Here is a 20,378-nt window from a genome sequence, read left to right as displayed (position 1 = left end):
TTTCTTTATATAGATTCAAATTTCTGACTCATCATTTTTCTTATCTCTGAATACTTGTAGCATTTCTTGTAAGGCAGGTCTACTGGCCACAAATTCCCTCCATTTTTGTTTGAGAAAATCTTTATTCTTGATTTTTTCTTCACTTTTGGAGGATAATTCCATTTGATACAGAATTCTAGGATGGTGGTTTGCCTCTTTCTATACTTTAAATATTTCACTTTGCTCTCTTCTTACTTGCATGGATTCTGAAGAGGAGTCCAATGTAGTTCTTATCTTTGTTCCTCTATAGGAAAGGTGTCTCTCCTCCCCCCTTTCCCACTCTGGCTTCTTTCAAGATTTTTACTCTCTCTTTGGTTTTCTATGGTTTGAATAATATATACCTAGGTGTAGATTTTTTAGCATTTATTATGCTTGGTATTCTCTGAGCTTCCTGGATCTGTGGTTTGGTGTCTGCCATTACTTTGGTAAAATTCTTAGCCATTGTGACCTCAAATATATCTTTTGCGCCTTTCTCTCTTTCTGGTATATCTGTTGCATCTTTTGTAATTGTCCCATAGTTCTTAGATATTCTGTTATGATTTTTTTCAATTGTTTCCCTTCCCACTTCAGTTTGGGAAATTTTTATTGACATACCTTCAAACTAACTAATTCTTTCCTCAGTTATATCCAGTCTGTTGATAAGCCCATCAAATGAATTCTTTATATTTGTTGCAGTGTTTTTTATTTCTAGCATTTTCTTTTGATTCTTTCATAGAGTTTCCAATCTCTCTCTGCTTACATTACCCATCTATTCTTGCATGTTGTTCGCTTTTTCCATTAGAACCCTTAACATGTTAATCATAGTCATTTTAAATTCCCTATCTGTATCATAATTCCAAGATCTGTGTCATAACTGAGAATAGTTCTTATGCCAGCTTTATCTCTTAAAACTGTATTTTTCTTGCCTTTTAGGATTCCATGTAATTTTTAATTTATTTTTTTTAAGTTTATGAACATGATAATTTATTAATGACAGCACTCTTTTTGTTTTGTTTTTATAAATCTCTATTGTTGAAAGTATTAGATATGTCTCCTTTTGGCCCTCATTGACCTCCTCCAGCCCCCCCTCCCCCCACCACTCCAGGCCTTACCACCCTATTGCCTGTTTTCATGGGTTATGCATATATGCATGCAAGGTCTTTGATTGATTACCTCCCACCCACCCACCCTCCCAGATACCTCACTCTGTTCCATGCTTCCATGTCTCTGGATCCACTACATTCATCAGTTTATTTTGTTAATTAGATTCCACATATGAGTGAGATCATGTGATACTTGTCTTTCTCTGAAGGACTTATTTCACTTAGCATGATACTCTCCAGGTCCCTCCATGCTGTCTCAGAGGGTAAGAGATTCTTCTCCTTTCCTGCTGCATAGTATTCCATGGTATTAATGTACCACTGCTTTTTTATCTACTCATCTACTGATGGGCACTTGGGTTGTTTCCAGATCTTAACTATTATAGATTATGCTGCTGTGAACATAGGAGCATACATTCTTTCTGATTGGTGTTTCGGGTTTCTTGGGATATATTCCTAGAAGTAGGGTCATTGGGTCAAATGGCAGATCCATATTTAATTAAAAAAAAAATATATATATATATATTTAATATATTTTATTGATTTTTTACAGAGAGGAAGGGAGAGGGGTAGAGAGTTAGAAACATCAATGAGAGAGAAACATTGATCAGTTGCCTCCTACACATCCCCTACTGAGGATGTGCCTGCAACCAAGGTACATGCCCTTGACCAGAATCGAACCTGGGACTCTTGAGTCCGCAGGCCAAAACTCTATCCACTGAGCCAAACCGGTTAGGGCAATTTTTTTGAAAAAATATATTTTTATTGATTTCAGAAAGGAAGGAAGAGGGAGAGAGAAATTGAAACATCAGTGATGAGAATCATTAATTGGCTGCCTCCTGCACGCCCCCCACTGGGGACCAAGCCCACAACCCAGGCATGTGCCCTTGGCTGGAATTGAACCTGGGACCCTTCAGTCCCCAGGCAGATGCTCTATTCACTGAGCCAAACCAGCCAGGGCCATATTTAATTTTTGAGAAAACTTCATACTGTTTTCCACAGTGGCTGCACGAGTCTGCATTACCACCAGCAGTGTACTAGGGTTCCCGTTTCTTCTCATCCTCAGCAGTACTTGTCATTTGTTGATTTGTTGATGATAGCCATTTTGACAGGTGTGAGGTGATACCTCATTGATCTTTTAATTTGCATCCCTTTGATGATCAGTGACTTTGAGCATTTTTTTCATATGTCTCTTAGCCATTTGTATGTCTACTTTAGAGAAGTGTCTATGTAAGTCTTTTGCCCATTTTTAAATTATTTAATGACAGTACTCTTGATCTTGTAAATTTTTTATTGAAAGCTGGACATTATGTACTGAGTAATTTTTTTTGGCAATTAGGTTTTTTAATGTGCGATTTTATGTTAATCGGCTAGTAGCTGGGCTGCGCTTAATGTTTGCTCTAGTTGTAGGTGCTAAAGGCTTCAGTTTCCTTTCTTTTTGTCCTTCCCCTGCTGTCTGTGTTTGCCTAAGAACTCTTTCTTAGATAGGGTCTGTGTTTTGCAGTCTCTCAGTTATAATCCATTGTTATTATAGTGAAATTCTGTTGATGTAGTGGCAAGGTATTAGGGAGGAGGATTGTTCTATAGCCCTATGATCAAATATCAGTATTTTAATAGGTTTGAGTCTCTGGGTTCTGACCTTCAGAACGTTTAATAGCCTTTTTTTCTTTCTGTCCTTATATGAGGCAGGAAACCTGGAAGAGGCTGGAGGTACCTAATGGCCCTTCCCGAGTCAGATAAAGCTCTGGTAAAGTAGTTTCCCTGAAACAGTAGGCCTTTGTTATGGAGAACACTCGGCATATTTCAAAATGGTTACTTTTCCTTCTCTCTACCTAAGAGGATTTTTAATCTTATCTTCACTGTGAGAAACTGCTGAGCTCCTTGTTTTAAAATCTAAAAAAGTGTGGGGAACCCCTAGGAATGGGCCCCCAGGAGTTTTTAACTCTCTGGCTTATCCACACTCAGCCTCCAGCAATGTGTCAAAATTACCCTTAATTGTTTCTATCTGTAACAGGACTCCAGCGGCTTCTGATCTCAGCTGTGATTCTCTGTACTTGACTGTCTCTCCAAACTTCAAAGTGGCAATTTGCCCTGTGACCTTGTTTCTTAGATGGATCTAAGACAAGTTGCTGATTTTTCAGTTTGATCACCTTTTTTTTTGTTTGTTGTAAGGAAAGTAATGAAACTTCTAAGCTCTTTAGTTGCCAGTCAGCTGATACTCGAAGCCCTTCTCCATTATCACAGTAGAGATTAACATATTTTCTACTATTTTTGCATATTTGTCTGATTATTTCTTTAGAAAATATCACTAGGAGTGGAATTTCTGGGTCAAAGATTATGCACATTTTAAGGCTTTTGATTCATATAACCAAATTGCTCTCAAAAATGTATAATTTGCTTCTGCTAGTAGTACAGAATTATTTTCAAGGGTTTTATAGATTTGAGAAGGTTAAAAAAATCCACTTACCTAATAATCATTTAGATATGTGTATTCCATTACTTTTTAAAAGAGGGGAATACTTTCCTTTAACCTAAATTATACTAACTCCATTTTTACACGCAATGCTAATGGTCTGATTCTTGACATGCAGTTTTCAGAAGCGAATTGCTGATTGCCGATTGTGGCCTGTAGAGATCACCAGAGTTCCTCTAGTTACTGCACCCAAAGGGAAAGCTGCCAAATTTGATAAGGTAAATTTGTCCAGTTAGAAATATTTATAGTCCTGGCCAGTTTGGCTCCATGGATAGAGTGTCAGCCCACAGACTGACACCAGGGTTGGTTCTGGCCAAGGGTGGGTACCTTGGTTAAGGCTCAATCCCAGGCCTGGTGGGGGGAAGGTGCATACAGGAGGCAGCCAATGGATGTGTCTCTCACATCAATGTTTCTCTCTGTCTCTCTCCCTCCTTTCCACTCTCTCTAAAAAAAAAAAAACCAATGGAAAAATAGCTTCCGATGAGAATTGAAAAACATTTTATATAAGAAATGCTGCCTCTAATTCTAATACCAATGGAAAATATGAACTGTTGTGGCTACTCCCTAGGGTAACCAACTGATTCTTATTTGTTTAATAGTTTCCTGACTTTAGTGCTGAAAGTCTCATGTACCAGGAAACTCCCCTGTCCATGGCAAATCAGGATGACTGATCACCGTAGCTCCCTAATGTCCACTAAATATTTAGCCTTTATTCCCAGTCATCCTATTTCCCTTTAGCCTTTCATGACAGTTTACCATAGGTAAAATCTTACAAAATAGCCATTTTTACAGGTCAAAAGTAGTTAAATATTGGCAATATGGTTCATCCTAATACATCTTTCTGAATTTCTTTTAGACTTTGGACTTACAATGTTTTTAGCCTGCTAATTATTAGAGTAATAGGGTTCATAGATGTACTACTGTTCTGAAAAAGATATAGCTTTGATGAGCCTAGAACAGTGGTTGGCAAACTCATTAGTCAACAGAGCCAAATATCAACAGTACAATGATTGAAATTTCTTTTGAGAGCCAAATTTTTTAAACTTAAACTATATAGGTAGGTACATTGTTATTAACTTAATTAGGGTACTCCCTAATTAATTAGGGCTTAAGACAGGGGTGGGCAACCTTTTTGTGAGTGCGTGCCAAAATCAGCAAAATCTCTGACTCAAAATTCTTCTGCGTGCCCACCCTAATTTTTTGAGAACATGTTATGCCTACTTGATATCTCTTAAGGTGTACGTATGTGAAGAACCTTGAAGAAATAATAAAATTCATTTGAGCGACAAAAAGTATATGATGATGAAAAATACATTTATTTTTAATGTATGCATGTACACTGATAGTCCGACAGAAAACTTTATGACTCCATTTGATATTATCAGTGGGAGTTTTGCTGCTGCATCACTGATGACAGAGATTTTACATCAGGTTTATATTTCGTGACCTTCAGAGATATGCACGAGCTACTACTTTCATCCGTCAGGCTACTCCTATTATGAGACTTAACAAAATTCATCACTGAGAACAAAGATTCACAAAAATATGTGGATGAAAACATGGAGCGTAACGCTGTTGCAAAGTTTTTTAAACAGAAAAAATTTTCCGGAATGGCATTCCAAGCCCTCAATAGTTCGTTTTTGACACTTCTCTCTGGTACTCCTGCCTCTAATCACTTTTTTTCAATGTTTTCTAAGTCAACTCTAAGGTCAATAAATTTCTGCTTCCAAATTGAGCTACTCTGAAATTCAATCAATTGCATTTCAAAGGCAGCCATGGCTATCCATGAAAACATTTGTAAGTTTAGTTCCTCCAGTTTCATGCTGTCTGGAAACCTCATGAATTTTGCTGTCTCTTCCAGTTCTCTGAATTTCGCAAATCTTGAGAAGAACTGCTCAATAGTTGACTCGATGATGTTTAAAAACAGCTTTTGAAGGCTTTGACAGTCTGTTCTGTCATATTTTGGGAGGTCTTTGATGTGCCTCTTGAGGTTTGGGAAATATCTAAATCTCTGACCATCCACATCCCTCTTAAAGACTTCCAGTTTCTTTTCAAAAGCCTTTATGTAACCAAACATAACATCAAGTGTCTTGCCAGTTCCTTGTAATTTAACATTTAAGTCATTCAAATGTTCACAAAAATTGTAAATGGAAGATTATAAAAGAGGGTTTCGTGTGCCAGCAAAAGTTACTGGCTTGCCATGTTTGGCACATGTGCCAGGGGTTGCCCACCCCTGGCTTAGGAAGAGCCACACTCAAGGGGCCAAAGAGCTGCATGTGGCTTGCGAGCCGCAGTTTGCTGACCACAGGCCTAGAACATGATCTCTGTTGTTTTACTTGTGCATGTCTGGTCTTTTGTGTCTGATCCTCTTGTAGACTGCTTTGTATCCTCCACAGTTACCTAGCATGATTCATGGCATATACCATACACTTAAGTACCTAAATGATTTTTATTGATTTTAAAATGGACTTTTTGGAAGAATAAAAATACTGCTACTTTTCCCTTTGTAATATATAAAACAAGGTTCCTTAGCTTTCTAAAGAACATAATATTATTATATGATCATAGGACTTTAACCTAATTTCTAATTATTTTAATAGGTAAAATCAAAGAGATTACTTTTAATCTTGTGGGAATTAAATGGGTTTTCTTTCAGTTTTTTTTCTTATAAAAGTTTTTTATGGCAAACCATATAGCCATTAAAATGATGTTAAGATCTATTTTTTTTTTTTTTTTACATATTCTTCATCTTTGTAATGAGAATTTAGATAAAATTAGGGATGGCAAATACATGATGGCATTCATCCTCCTTCATCCATGGCAGATAATACTGATCAATCAAAGGATTTTTTTCCTTCTGAATCCAGATAAAGATACAGAATCTTTCTCAGCACAGTACTCTAATTGATTAGAATGTAGGCATTAGCTAAAGCCTATTTGTCAACACTGGTCCAGATGATTTGTAAGACACTTTCATTCATATGAGTCTATGAACTAGAACTAAAAGCCACAGCTACTGATTTCTTTTCAATTTTTGTTGTTGTTGTTGTTTTTTACAGTTTTACATGGTAAATTTGATTTTTTTTGTTGAATATATATATTAATGAATTTGAGTGTGTTTATTCAACTGCCTTTACTATTCATTAACACTGTTTATATGCATTATTTCAGTGATCATGGTATTATTAAACCCATTTTGAAAATAAAGAAATGAAGACCCCACAGCTCTCTCTATGGAGCATGCCTGCACCTTTACCCACCTCTTCCTTTCCCCTTTCCTCTTTTTTCTGTAGCACATCCCTCAAGGTGCATATCTCTCTTCCTTTTCTCATAGGCTCCAAGGGCCCTTCTACTATCTCTGTAACTTTCTAAATAAACTTTCCCTTATAATTTGAAAAAAAGAAGAAGAAGTGAACACCCAAAATGTCTATGCTATTGCCCCAAAGTCAACTACTTAAGTAGCATAGCTAGTTTCTAAAGCAAGGTCTTTGAATTGCTGAGTCAGAGCTCCATACCTTATATACTACATTGCTCTATGGTACTAATAGGTCTCTGGTTTTATTCCTTTAGATGGATGATGAAAATGCGCTTTCATTTCATGGTGTGGCTTATGTTAATATGGTCCCGTTGCTGTATCCAGGTGTGAAGAGGATTCGGGGAGCTTTTCGTGTTTACCCTTATCTAGACAGCACTGTCTATGAAAAGGTCAGAAAAATTGTATAGAAGATATTATCTGTACCAGTTTATCCTTTATATTTGCTTACTTTACATATACATGCTAAAGATTATACATCTTTGCAATGGATGTTTGGAACCAATTGATATACTGGGATTTTAAATATAGAGCCTTGCTGTCATTCTGCCATTGAATCTCAAAAACTTTAGGCCAAATATTTCAACAATAATATTATATGTGAGTAGTCTAACCACCCCAATGAAAGGACAGAGATTATGAGACTTGGATTTTAAAATATCAAGATTCAATGATATGCAGTCTAAAACAAACATGCCTTAGATTTAGACATACATAAGTTGAAGTAAAAGAATGGAAAAGACATACTATGCAAGTAGAAAATGTAACAGAGCTAAGTGGCAATATTTGTATCATATAAAATAGACTTCAAGACAAGAAACATTACTAAAGACCTAAGAGTGGCATGCAATAATGAGTAAAGGTCAATTAATCAGAAAGATAGAATTTATAAATTATAAATTATTACATAAAATAAGTGTATACATAGATTATAAATATATACACCACTAACAAGAGAACCTCATAATACATGAAGCAAACCCCAACAGAATTGAAAGGAGAAATAGACAATTCGATAGTAACATTTAGAAATTTCAATATTGTACTCTCAATATTTAATAGAACAGCTATATTATTTAAAAATCTATACTAAATATAAGCTTACCATGCAACCCAGCAAATCATTCCTAGGAATCTACTCAAGAAAATTGAAAACCTGAATTTATACAAACACATGTATGTGAATGTTTTAGGCTACTGTGAACAGCATTATTCACAGTAGCCTAAAACTCATAACCATCCAATGTCCACAACTGATGAGTTGATAAACAAAATGTGGTATATCTATACAAAGGAATATTATTCAGCAATGAAAAAGAATGGATTACAAATAATATAATATGCCAAAATCATTGTATTTTTGGTGAACTATATGAAATGTGAATTATATCTCAATAAAGCTGTTTTGGTAAAAAAAGGAATGGGCTACTGATACATTCTATAACATGGATGAACCTCAAAATTTTTATGCAAAGTGAAAGAAGAAAGACACAAATGACTACATATTGTACAATATCACTTACATGAAATGTTCTCATTTCCTAGAGATGTTAAAATTTGAAAAAGTTTGCATTTTAGACTCTATGAAATACAGTAATTTAGGACTTTGAGTGATGATTAGTATTTATAATTTTTTCTTTAAAATTGTGGGACCATGTTCTTAGCAGCATTATTGAGGTACAACTAACATATACCTAAGGGGCACAATTTAAAGCTTTTGACATAGGTATCCATCTGTGGCACTATCACCACAATCATGATAGTAAAAATACCCATTACTGGCCAAAGTTTTCTCGTGACCTTTCCTGTTATCCTTCTCTCCTACTTCTGTTCAATCTCTCTGGGGTTTTTGGGGGGGAGGGTGGGGGTGGGGGGGGTCTGGCTTCTTTCACTCTGTATAAATTATATTTACATTCATCCATATTGTTTAATTTTAAAATTTCTGTAAGACTCTTTTCTAGGCATTGTAGTTGAATTTTCCCATGCAAAGTTATTATTTTGAACTGTAAACTTGCCCCTCTTCTTCTAATCATAATTGATAAACTAGTAATTAAATAATGTTTCTTGTACAGAAATAAATTCAACCATTTAAAGTTAATTTGAAATTATGTGTCAAAGATGAAAAGCTCTCTGGTAACAAGTTAATGAGATACAAAATCAAGCCGAGTTGAAAAGTCTTCTCTCAAGAATGTAAATAATGGGATAGACAGCTAGCTTCTGTGATGGTTTCACTTGCTCAACAAGTACGGGTGCAATAGAGTTTTTTAATTCCCCCATCTCTCTTTGTTTCTACAATGTTGAAATTATCTAGAAAACTAAGTGATGTTAAAGAATAATGTAGATTTCTTTTATTTGCCTATGATTCATTGAAATTTTTGTTTGTTTGTTTTTCAGACCAAATGTTCATTTAGCTTGTTCCGGGATACTGGGCATAATTTGCTTCATAATAACAAAGTAGGAGGAATTAATTCTCCATTGTCCAAACCAGTTGTTTCTAAGAACCTGAAAGAAGATAAAATAGTAAGAAAAGGATATAAAAGGAAGGCCTAGATCTGGGGATATGGTAGGTTGTTGAGAAGGTGATGATTTTGCTGATTTTGTTACATTCCAGAGGCTTACACTTATTTCTCATTTGGTGAATTTCCTCAATTTGATTTGCATTTTGATGCAACATAATGATTAATATTCCTGCCATTGTAAAGACCATATAAGAATTTCATTTTTAAGGTATGTTCATTTCTTTCAGCCAGCAACTAGTGTAAAATCTCAGAGCTCAGATACTGCTGTGGAAATTCTGGAAGCCACTCCAAACTACAATCCAGAAGGACAGGTAACTATGCATAAAGAGTTGGAAAATTAAGTTTACATTCATCAGTCCTTTACTGAGTAAGGTAGTATGTTGTAGTGGGAAATGCTCAGGAAAATGCTCATTGAGTTACCATCCTTATTTACCATGACTGGTTTCTGATGTTGGGTAAATTTCTTTGTCTTGCTGAGACTTACCGAAACAAATAGGTACCAGATTAACTTTAAGGACTGTTCCAGCATTAAAAATTTATGTCTTTTATTAATGCTACTATTTTGAGCACTATGAGGGATGCAAGAATGCATCATCTGCAGCATTTATTCGTCTGCTCTCAGGACACTCAACGGTCTGGTGGGCGAAATACAATTGGTACATAACTAATGGCAATACAGAATTTTGATGAATGCTGTAGTAGAGGAATGCATAAAAGTGCTGTGTGGGCTCCAACAAAACAGATTAGTAGCTACTAGAATGGGGCTATCTCAGAAATCTTCATGGAAGAGGTGGCATCCAAGCTAAGTAGTGAAAGAAGAAGAGAAGCCTTTGCCAGATGAAGATGGAAGAAGAGGCATTTCAGGGTCAGGGAACAGCTGGAGTCAAGGCACAAAGAAGATAGCAGAATTTGGGGTACATCAATTAATTCAATGTATGGTATAGAGCAGCGGTCGCCAACTGGTGGTCTGCAGACCACTGGTGGTCCGTGAGGTCTGAAAGATTGGCAACCGCTGGTTTAAGGAAACCTTGGGAGCAGTGGTTGCTAACCAGTGGTCTGTGAACCACTGGTGTTCCATGAGGTTCATAAGGTTGGTGACTGCTGGTATAGAGAAATGAAAAAAAGAAGAGGTTCTAGGAGGTGAGAAATGAGAGAGCGAGTGTGATCTGGGTTGTAGAAAGGCTTGCTAAAAAGTTTGGGCTTAATTCTACCTATCCTATCTAATAATAGAGAAACATGGTAATTAACCGTAACTTCGCTACTCTTCCCACCGGCTAATCAGTGAGATATGCAAATTAACCGCCGGCCAAGATGGCGCCTAATTTGCATACTGCAGGCAGGGCGGGACAGTGCCAACCGCCAGCTCGCCTCCATCCGGGGCTGGCGGCAGAGGTCACTGCCCTCATCCGGCCCTCCCACAGGGGACCCGGGGTTGGCGGGTGGGACCCTGGCAATCAGGCACCCGCCCCGCCCTCATCCGGCCCTCCCGTGGGGGACCTGGGGTTTGTGGGTGGGACCCCAGCGATCAGGTACCCGCCCCGGTATCCCCTGTGCGACGGGACCCAGCGCATCCCATGTGCCACCCACCTGGGGTGGGTAGGTATCCCATGTGCCACCCAACCCGGGGTGGGTAGGTCGCAGGCACGCCCGGCAGCCTCCGTCAGTGCCTCAAGCCCCAACAGCAGCAGCGGCAGCAGCAGTGGCAGTAGCGGTGGCGGTGGCGGCAGTGCCCGCGACCTGCCCGCCCAGGTGTGAGCGGCCCCAAGCGGGCAGTGCGTTCCATCAGCCGCTGCCTGGACGCACATGCATGCAGGTGAAGTCACCTGTGCCTGCTTTCCCAAGGCTTGAGAGTCTCAGGCCTTGGGAAAGCAGGTGCTGTGAGCTGGTGATCCCAAAGGCCTGATAGCCCGGCAGTGGAGGCAGTGTTGGGACTGGGGAGTGGTGAGCGGGCAGACCATGGCCCTGACTGGGCCAGTCGCTATGACACCCACTGTAGCCAGCACACCGCCTGATCAGGGGGTGAGGCCAGCAGCCAACCTCGCAGCCCCTCCCCCCTGCAGGCCTTCCCCTGATCAGACTCTCCCATCCACATCAAGAGCAGGGCGCTCAGAGCCTGAACCCTTCCTGGCAGCCCCGAGTCCCTGGGGTTAAGAATTCTGATGGCCCTGTCCAGAGAGTAGAGGTGCCTGAGGGGCAGGGACAGGGACCACAGGCCTCCAGGGAGCACTGCAGAGTTGGTGATGAGAGGAGAGGGCCTGTGAAGGGGGAGAAAGTGAAGCCAGTGGACATCAGCCCAGAATCCAGCCCTTCCCCTCCAGAGGCAGCAGGACCTAAACCCAGAACCCCAGCCCAAATTGGAAGAGCCTGAGGGAGCTTCAGGAAGCTCTACGCAAAGCTGCACATTGAGACCGAGAGACTTCGCGAGGCCCTGACCCAGACCACACTGCGGCTGGAGCAGCTCAAGGTGGAGCTGGAGCACGCCATGCAGAGGCAAGAGCACTTACTTTGCAGAGAGGCCGGCCATCCTGGAGCTGGCAAGATTGGAGTGCAGGGCCCTGGAGTGCAAGGCCGCTGAACTGGAAGAGGAGCTGAAGGGCCTGTCCAATCTCCGAGCTGATAACCAGCGCCTCGAGGATGAGAATGTGGCTCTGATCTGCGTCATCAGCAAACTGTCCAAGTGACCCCGGAGGACTTGCTCCTGCACCTGCATTTATACAGCTGCTTTTGCCACATGCACCCCTTCCCTGTGTGAACATGAGTGACAGGGCTGTCGAGGAGTCTCTGAGAAGCCATACCCTTCCTTGAGATCTCCAGGTTAGGAGGGGAGGACAGAGCCCCCAGGAGCCAAGGGGGCCATCTGAGGCCAGGATGGAGATGGGAGGCTGAGCCAGGTAGGGGGACCAGGGCTGCAGGCAGGACCAGAAAGGACCTGGGGACCAGGAAGTGCCAAGACCAGTAGCCAGGACCAGAGTGGCCACCCAGAGGTCCCCTCTCACATGTGCTGCCACCAGTTACCCCTCCAGCCCCTGAGCAGGGATCCTAGAATGTGCCAAGCATCCTGCCGGCCTGGGCCAGGTGAGCCTGTATATAGGGTCCATGTGCAATAGGAAGGGATGTCTTCTATTTTTTGCTGCCCCCTTCCCATCGTTGTCCTGGGCAGGGGGAGAAGGTATTTTTCAGACATAGCACAGGCACCACAAGTAAAAGTTGTGAAGTTTCAAAAAAAAAAAAGAGCAGGCCATCTGGCCAAATACCCCCTCTCTTCCCACCCCACCCCCCCGCCAGCCCCGCCCTTGATCAACCTGCCCCACCACAATAGGCCCACAGCCCCTCCCCGTGGCTGTCTGCCCCTGATTGCACCCCCCCACCCCAAGAGGGGGCAGGGCTGGGCAGCCAACGTCCTGCAGCCCCTCCCCAGGCTGGCCCCACCCCTGATCCCCCCACCCCAATAGGGGTCAGGGCTGGCCAGCCAATCTCCTTCAGCCTCTCCACTTGCCCAGCCCCACCCCAGATTACCCCCCCCCCCCCACCGCAATCAGGGGCAGGGCTGGCTGGCCAACCACCCATGGCTCCTCCCCCAGGCCACTGGCCCCGATCGCCACCCCCCAACCCATTTGGGGGGGTGGCTGCCCAGCCCACCAACCACAGCCCCTCCCCATGGCCAGCCCCACCCCCAATCGGCCCCCCATCCCCAATCAGGCTGGTGAGGGGGGGGGGCAGTTGGGAGCAATCAGGCCGGTGGCAGGGGGTAGTTGGGGCAAACAGGCTGGCAGGGGAGGCAGTTGGGGGTGATCAGGCTGGCAAACAGAGTGGTTAGGGACAATCAGGCAGGCAGGCAGGCAGGTGAGTGGTTAGGAGCCAGCAGTCCTGAATTGCGAGAGGGTTGTCCGACTGCTGGTGCAGGATCGGGCCTAAACTGGCAGTCTGACATCCCCCAAGGAGTCCCAGATTGGAGAGGGTGCAGGCTAGGCTGAGGGACCCCCTCCCTCCAGTGCACGAATTTCGTGCACCAGGCCTCTAGTCCTTTATAATAAAAGGATAATATGCAAATCAACTGAACAGTGGAATGACTGGTTGCTATGACACGCACTGACCACAAGGGGGCATATGCTCAATGCAGGAGCTTCCCCCTGGTGGTCAGTGGGCTCCCACAGGGGGATGCCACTCAGCCAGAGACCAGGCTCACAGCTGGCAAGTGCAGTGGTGATGGCGGGAGCCTCCCCTGCCTCTGTGGCAGTGCTAAGGATGTGCAACTTCAGGCTTAGTCCCGCTTAAGGGGAGCGAACCTAAGCCAACAGTTGGACATCCTCAAGGGCTCCTGGACTGTGAGAGGGTGCAGGCTGAGCTGAGGTGAGGGACCCCCCTCCCCACTGAGTGCACGAATGTCATGCACCAGGCCTCTAGTCCTATCTAATAAAAGAGAAACATGGTAATTAGCGTACGACCACTACCCTTCCCATTGGTTAATCAGGGCAATATGCAAATTAACTGCCAGTCAAGATGGCGGCCGGCAGCCAGGCAGCTTAAAGTGAACATGAGGCTTGTTTGCTTCAGTGATGGAGGACTCCAACGTTCCCCACCTGCCACTGCAGGCCTCTGAGCTGCAACTCTAAGCAACTATGTTACAAATATAGAAGCTAAACAAAACCCCAGAAACCTGCTTTAGTCCGTAGGGCTTCAGCCAGCAGGATCGCAACATTGTTTCAAATACAGAAGGTAAACAAAGGCCAGAAACCTGCTTTCAGCAGCAGAGGCCTAAGAGCTGGAGCCAAGCCTCAAAGCTAAAGCTGGCCCAGAATAAAAGAAAAAGAAAAAAAGGAGCAGTTGGGAACTTCAGTCACCCGCCAGCCTGAAAACAGCCCTCAGCCCCTCACCCAGACTGGCCAGGCACCCCAGTGGGGACCCCCACCCTGAAGGGTGTGTGACCAGCTGCAAACAGCCATCATCTCCTCACCCAGGCTGGCCAGGCACCCCAGTGGGGATCCCCACCCTGATCCAGGACACCCTTCAGGGCAAACCAGCCGGCCCCCACGTGTGCACCAGGCCTCTATCCTATATAGTAAAAGGGTAATATGCCTCCCAGCACCAGGATCAGCGGAGCTGAGAGGCCTCCTGGCACCGGGATCAGTAAGACAGGGGGCAGCGCCCAAACCCCCTGATCGCCCTGTGGCTCTGTGTGTGACGGGACGGGGCCACAACCTCTCTATCCGCCCTGCTCTGTTCGTGACAGGGGAAGGCGCCCCAACCTCCTGATCAGCCCTGCTCTGTGCCTGATAGGGGGAGCTCCCCAACCCCCTGATTGGCCCTGCTCTGTGTGTGACGGGGTAGAGCCTTAACCTCCCCATCGGCCCTGCCCTGAGTGTGAGAGTGGCGGCGCCCCAACCCCCTGATTGGCCCTGCTCTGTGGGTGATAGAAGGCGGCGCCCCAACCCCCACCCCACGGGCCCTGCTCTGTGTGTGATGGGGTAGAGCCATAACCTCCCCATTGGCCCTGCCCTGAGTGTGACAGTGGCGGCGCCCCAACCCACTGATCCGCCCTGCTCTGTGTGTGACAGGGGGTGGTGCCCCAACTCCCCTATTGGCCCTACTCTGTGAGTGACAGGGGGGAGCTCCCCAACCCCCTGATGGGCCCTGCTCTGTGCATGACAGGGTACAGAGCCCCAACACCCCTGATGGGCCCTGCTCTGTGCGTGATAGGGGGCAGCACCCCAACCCCCTGATTGGCCCTGCTCTGTGCGTGACAGGGGATGGTGCCCCAACCCCCCAATCGGCCCTACCCTGAGCGTGACTGAGGGTAGCATCGCAACCTCCCAATCTGCCCTGCTCTGTGCATGACAGGGGAAGGCGCCCCAACTCCCCAATCGGCCCTGCTCTGAGCCCAACCAGGGGCTGCACCTAGGGATTGGGCCTGCCCTCTGCCACCCGGGAGCAGGCCTAAGCCAGCAGGGCGTTATCTCCCGAGGGGTCCCAGACTGCGAGGGCAAAGGCGGGCTGAGGGACCCTCCCCCCGCTCCCCCGAGTGCACAAATTTTGTGCACCGGCCCTCTAGTATATATATAAAAGCCTAAACGACCAACCGACTGGCTGGTAGCTATGATGCACACTGACCACCAGGGGGCAGACGCTCAATGCAGGAGCTGCCGAGCAACAGAGTGACAGCAACTTTGTAGAGTGCCCTTGCATTCTGAGACCGCTCAGAGGATGTTGGACTGTCAGTTTTGGTCCGATCCCCGCAGGCCGGGCCAAGGGACCCCACCTGCCAGAGGGACCCTGTTCACTCCACAGATGCCCTTTGAGCCCTGGCACCATCCAGGTGCAGCCGGCCAGGGCGGTACCACAGGAGGTTGGCTCCAGGGCATGTCCAGCCCGTCTCACCCAGTCCTGCCCCACTGGCCACCTTCTAATTAATTTACTTTCAATGTGCACAAATCCGTGCACCGGGCTTCTAGTAAGTAATAAGACTCTTGAGCCTCATTTCAGGGACTCACATTAAAGGTTTTTAAACTTATGTGGAAATAAGACCTTATGTGTGTTTCAAGGCAAAACTCTTGCAAGGATGTGAAAAAGAGAAACAGAACGTAGAGTAGGGACTTCAGATGTCAGTTGATAGGTTTTTCTGAGAGTACAGATGAGTATTGATGACAGTTTGAGTTAAGGAAGAGATCATAGAGAAAGCCAGAAACCTGCAGAGGCACGGTGGAACTGGGAAACTTTGAGGTGATGAAGAAAAGTTAAAGGTAACTCAGGTTTCAAGCCTTTCTTTCTAGAAGGGTGACACAATCATTAAGAGAAACTTTAAAAGAGAGGCTGATATAGGGGGAATGATAAGTTGGACTTTGGACTAATTGCATTTAAGATGCTAGCAAAATTCTGGGTAGAAATGTCCATCAGGTTGCAGTTGGTAGATGGTGGTGAGCAGGCTGTGAGTGGGAATGTCGGGAGGTTATGAGGAGAATATTTCTGCAGAACTCATGAAAGAGTTTTGGTGGAAGAAAGAATGGCACTCACCTAAAATAGTTCCAAGAAAGGTATTGAACAAGTTGAACAGGGCTTCAGCTGGGGTAGAAGTTTCCAAGAATAAAATTGAAAGTGGTTCCCTGCAAGAGATAGCCACTGTTGTTATTTTTCTGTCCGGTTATTTTTCTATGTAAAACATATTTTAAGTTAAGATTACACTGTATTTATAGCTGCCGATGCACTTTTCTCACTTATTATATTGTGAATATTACCTTATGTTACGATTTTTTTCGTAAATATTTTTTTTACTGAAAAGAATAAATTAGAAAAAAATGTCTTCACAGCAATATGTAGAAGCAGGGACATACATCGTGTTGGAGATTCAGCTGAACAAAGCCTTGGTTCCAAAGCGATTGCCAGAGGAGCTGGCCAGACGGTGTGTAGCAATGTTCTCATACTTGTTTTGCAAAAGCAATTTAGGTATAAGTAAAAGGAAGTTAGCTTGTGATCATAAATGTAATCTTCCCTAGGCCACACATCAATTTTCTGCTCTCCCCGCCCCCCCAGATAAAGTTTCTTATATTTTCTTACTATAAAAGCAGTATATGCCTATTATAAAAAATTTGAGAAATTGAGATTAGCCACAAAGTATAAAAACACACAGATTTCTACTCACCCATTGATAACTGCTTTTAATGCCTTGGTATTTATCTTTCTAGAGTTATTGTAAAGCCACTCTACTATATGAACACATATTCCATGTCACATTAATATACTAGTATGTAATTTTTAAGAAACTATTTTTAAATTGTACCAGAGTCCTTTGATCATTTTTCTAGGAAATTGCCATTTTACCTAGGTTATCCAATTTGTTGATGTACAGTTGTTCATGGCATTCTTTTTTCTTTTTCTCATTTCTGATTTTAGTAATTTGAGTCTGTTTTCTTTTTTCTTAGTCCGTCTACCTAAGAATTATCATTTTGTTGATCTTTTCAAAGAAGCAGTCTTTTTTGTCTTATTGATTTTCCCTATTGTGTTTCTTTTCTCTTTCATTTATCTTTATTCTAATTCTATTATTTCCTTCCTTCTGTGAGCTTTGGGTTCAGTTTGCTCTCTTTTTCTAGTCTCTTAAGATATACAGTTAAACTGTGTATTATATTATTGTGTGAGTTAGAGCTGTAAATTTCCCTCTGAACACTTCTTTCACTGCATTCCATAAGTTTTGGTATGCTGTGTTTTTGTTTTCATTCATCTCAAAGTATTTTCTCATTTGCCTATGATTTTTTTCTTTGACCTATTATTTTAAAGCATGTTGCTTAATTTCCACATATTTGTGACTTTTCCTGTTTTCCAGTTTTCTTCCAGTTATTGATTTCTATTCTCATTTCATTGTAATTAGAAAATATATTTTATATGGTTTCAATCTTTTAAAATTGATTGAGATTTATTTTGTGGCCTGACATATAGTCTATCCTGCAGAATGTTCCATGTGCACTTGAGAAGAATGTGTATTCTGTGATGTTAAGAGGAATGTTCTGTAGATGTCTGTTAGATCAAATTGCTTTATACTGTTAAGTCTTTTATGTTCTACGTAGAGGCCCGTTGCACGAAGAGATTTGTGCAATAGGCCTTCCTTCCCCTGGCTGCCAGCACTGGTTTTCCTTTGGCACCCAGGACCCAGGCCTTTGGCCTGGCCTCAGCGGCTTGGCTTCTCCGCTGCAGCTGCAGTGAGGCTTGGCTTCTCCTCTGCGGCTGCAGTGGAGAAGCCAAGCCTCTTCAGTCTTCAGTCTTCAGTCTGGCCAGAGCCTTCAGTCTTTGCTCTGTGTCTGTGTATGCAAATTAACCACCATCTTTGTCAGGTTAATTTGCATAGTCACTCTGATTGGCTGGTGGGCATAGTGGAGTGACACTGATTTGCATGTTTCTCTTTTATTAGTGTAGATTGATCCTTTCTGTCTGATTGTTCGAACCATTTTTGAAGTGGGGTATTAAAATCTCTGTTATTAAAGATCTGTCTAATTCTCCCTTCAGTTGTCTCAATTTTTGCTTTATATATTTTGGGTCTCTATTATTAGGTACATATATGTTTATTATTGTTATATTTTATTGCTGTCTGAAACCTTTTAGGTATCTATCTATCATCTATCTGTCAGGGCCAGCCTGAGAGGGTTGAGCCAGGCTGAGGCAGGGAGGTGGGAATTGAGAAAAGAAAGAAAGACAGGAAAGTGGGGTCGGGAGGACCCCAGTTCTCTCGATGAACTGAAGCAACTTTATTAGCCACACAATACTATTTATACATAACACACTGAATAGGAGGTCTGTCAAGAGGAATGTATTCTTTGTTCCTCTTAATCTCTAAGGGAGGGACACAGCAGAAGGACAAGTTCTCAGTACAGCATATCTCAGTAAATAGTTACAGACTTCTTGGTAAGCTATGAAAGGCTGTTCTCATTCTACAAATGTTGCTCTCATTCTACTGATAATCGCCATCCAAACAAGTCTGGGAAAACTGTGTGGGTAAGGGTCCCAGCCTTGCTAGCCCCTACAGGTGCAAAGACCTTGCCAGCTTACATCTGGCCCCCCAACATCTATCTATATTGTTCTTCTTTATCTCTTATTATCTTTTTTATTTCAAGTCTATTTTCTCAAGAAATATAACCACCCCAACTCTGTTTTGGTTACTATTTGCATGGGATGTCTTTTTTTTATCCTCCTACTTTCAATTTTTTTTGTATTCTTATATCTAAAGGAAGTATCTTGTAGACAGCAGACAGATGGACACTGTTTTTGTTTTTTTAGTTACCTTTAAAAATTAAAAATGGAACTGTCATTTGACGCTGTCATCCTAGTTCTAGGAATATGTCCGAAGAAGCCTGAAACACCAGTCAGAAAGAAAATATGCACCCCTATGTTCACTGCAGCATCATTTACAATAGCTAAGATCTGGAAACAGCCCAAATGATCATCAGTAGATGAGTGGGTAAAAAAGCTGTGGTACATATACACAATGGAATACTATGCAGCTGTAAAAAGAATTTCTTACCCATTGAGACAGCATGGAGGGATCTGGAGAATATTATGCTAAGCCAGTCACAGGATCTCACTTATATGTGGAATCTAATGAACAAAAGAAACTGACAAATGAAATAGATCCAGAGACATGGAAGCATGCAACAAACTGATGATTCTCAGAGGGAAGCGGGGGAGAGGTGGGAAGATATTAACCAAAGAACATATGCATATATGCATAACCTATGGACACAGGCAATAGTGTGGCAAAGGCCTGGGGAAGGGGCAGAATGGGGAGGAGGGATAAATGGGGGGGAAACAGGGACATAAAAATATAAATCCAACCCACTAATCTCTGCCTTTTAATAGGAAAGTTTAATCCATTTATATTTAATGCAGTTACTGATAAAGGATTTACTTCTACTACATATCTATTTCTTATCTGCTTGTCTGTTCTTGAATTCCTTCATTACCGCCTTTTTAATATTTGATTCGCTTTTTATAATGTACCATTTCGATTTCCTTCTTTCTTTCTCTTTATTTTCTTAGTGGTTACCTTGTGGATTACAATGATCATCTTAAACTTGTAACAATTTAGCTTTAATATTATACACTTGGTTCCTCCTATATATCTCTATCCCTTCCTCTTTGTATTATTATTGTCACAGATTATAGTTTATACACTGTATACCTATTAAGAAATATTTATGATTATTATTTTATGCATTTGCCTTCTAAAAAAAGAGGTAAGGAGGGGTTACAAACCAAAAGTACAATAATAATGGCTTTCATAATTACATTTACCAGTGTTCTTCATTTCCTCATTTACTTTTGAGTTCCTTTCATTTTAGCCTTGAAGGGCTTCATTTAGTATTTCTTATAAGGTAGATCTTAGTAACACTCTCTTAACTTTTGTTTATCTGGGATTGTCTTAATTTTTCCTTCATTGTTGAAGGATAGTTTGCTGGATATAGAATTCTTGTTGGCAG

At 42.5% G+C, this 20,378-nt stretch overlaps 1 protein-coding gene across 1 annotated transcript in view; it reads left to right on the top strand.

Annotated features, from left to right (window-relative positions):
- The window catches only part of CFAP70 (cilia and flagella associated protein 70), a 103,417-nt gene that overhangs the window by 34,874 nt on the left and 48,165 nt on the right, over nucleotides 1–20,378 (top strand). The window contains 6 exon segments of the mRNA XM_036337078.1: nucleotides 3,710–3,809; nucleotides 7,162–7,296; nucleotides 9,299–9,426; nucleotides 9,428–9,467; nucleotides 9,651–9,734; nucleotides 16,725–16,816. Coding sequence (XP_036192971.1) covers nucleotides 3,710–3,809; nucleotides 7,162–7,296; nucleotides 9,299–9,426; nucleotides 9,428–9,467; nucleotides 9,651–9,734; nucleotides 16,725–16,816 — 579 coding nt within the window.

Source organism: Myotis myotis, unplaced genomic scaffold (assembly GCF_014108235.1).
Source record: "Myotis myotis isolate mMyoMyo1 unplaced genomic scaffold, mMyoMyo1.p scaffold_m19_p_15, whole genome shotgun sequence".
Classification (NCBI taxonomy): domain Eukaryota; kingdom Metazoa; phylum Chordata; class Mammalia; order Chiroptera; family Vespertilionidae; genus Myotis; species Myotis myotis.
This window is presented reverse-complemented; position numbering and strand designations above follow the sequence as displayed.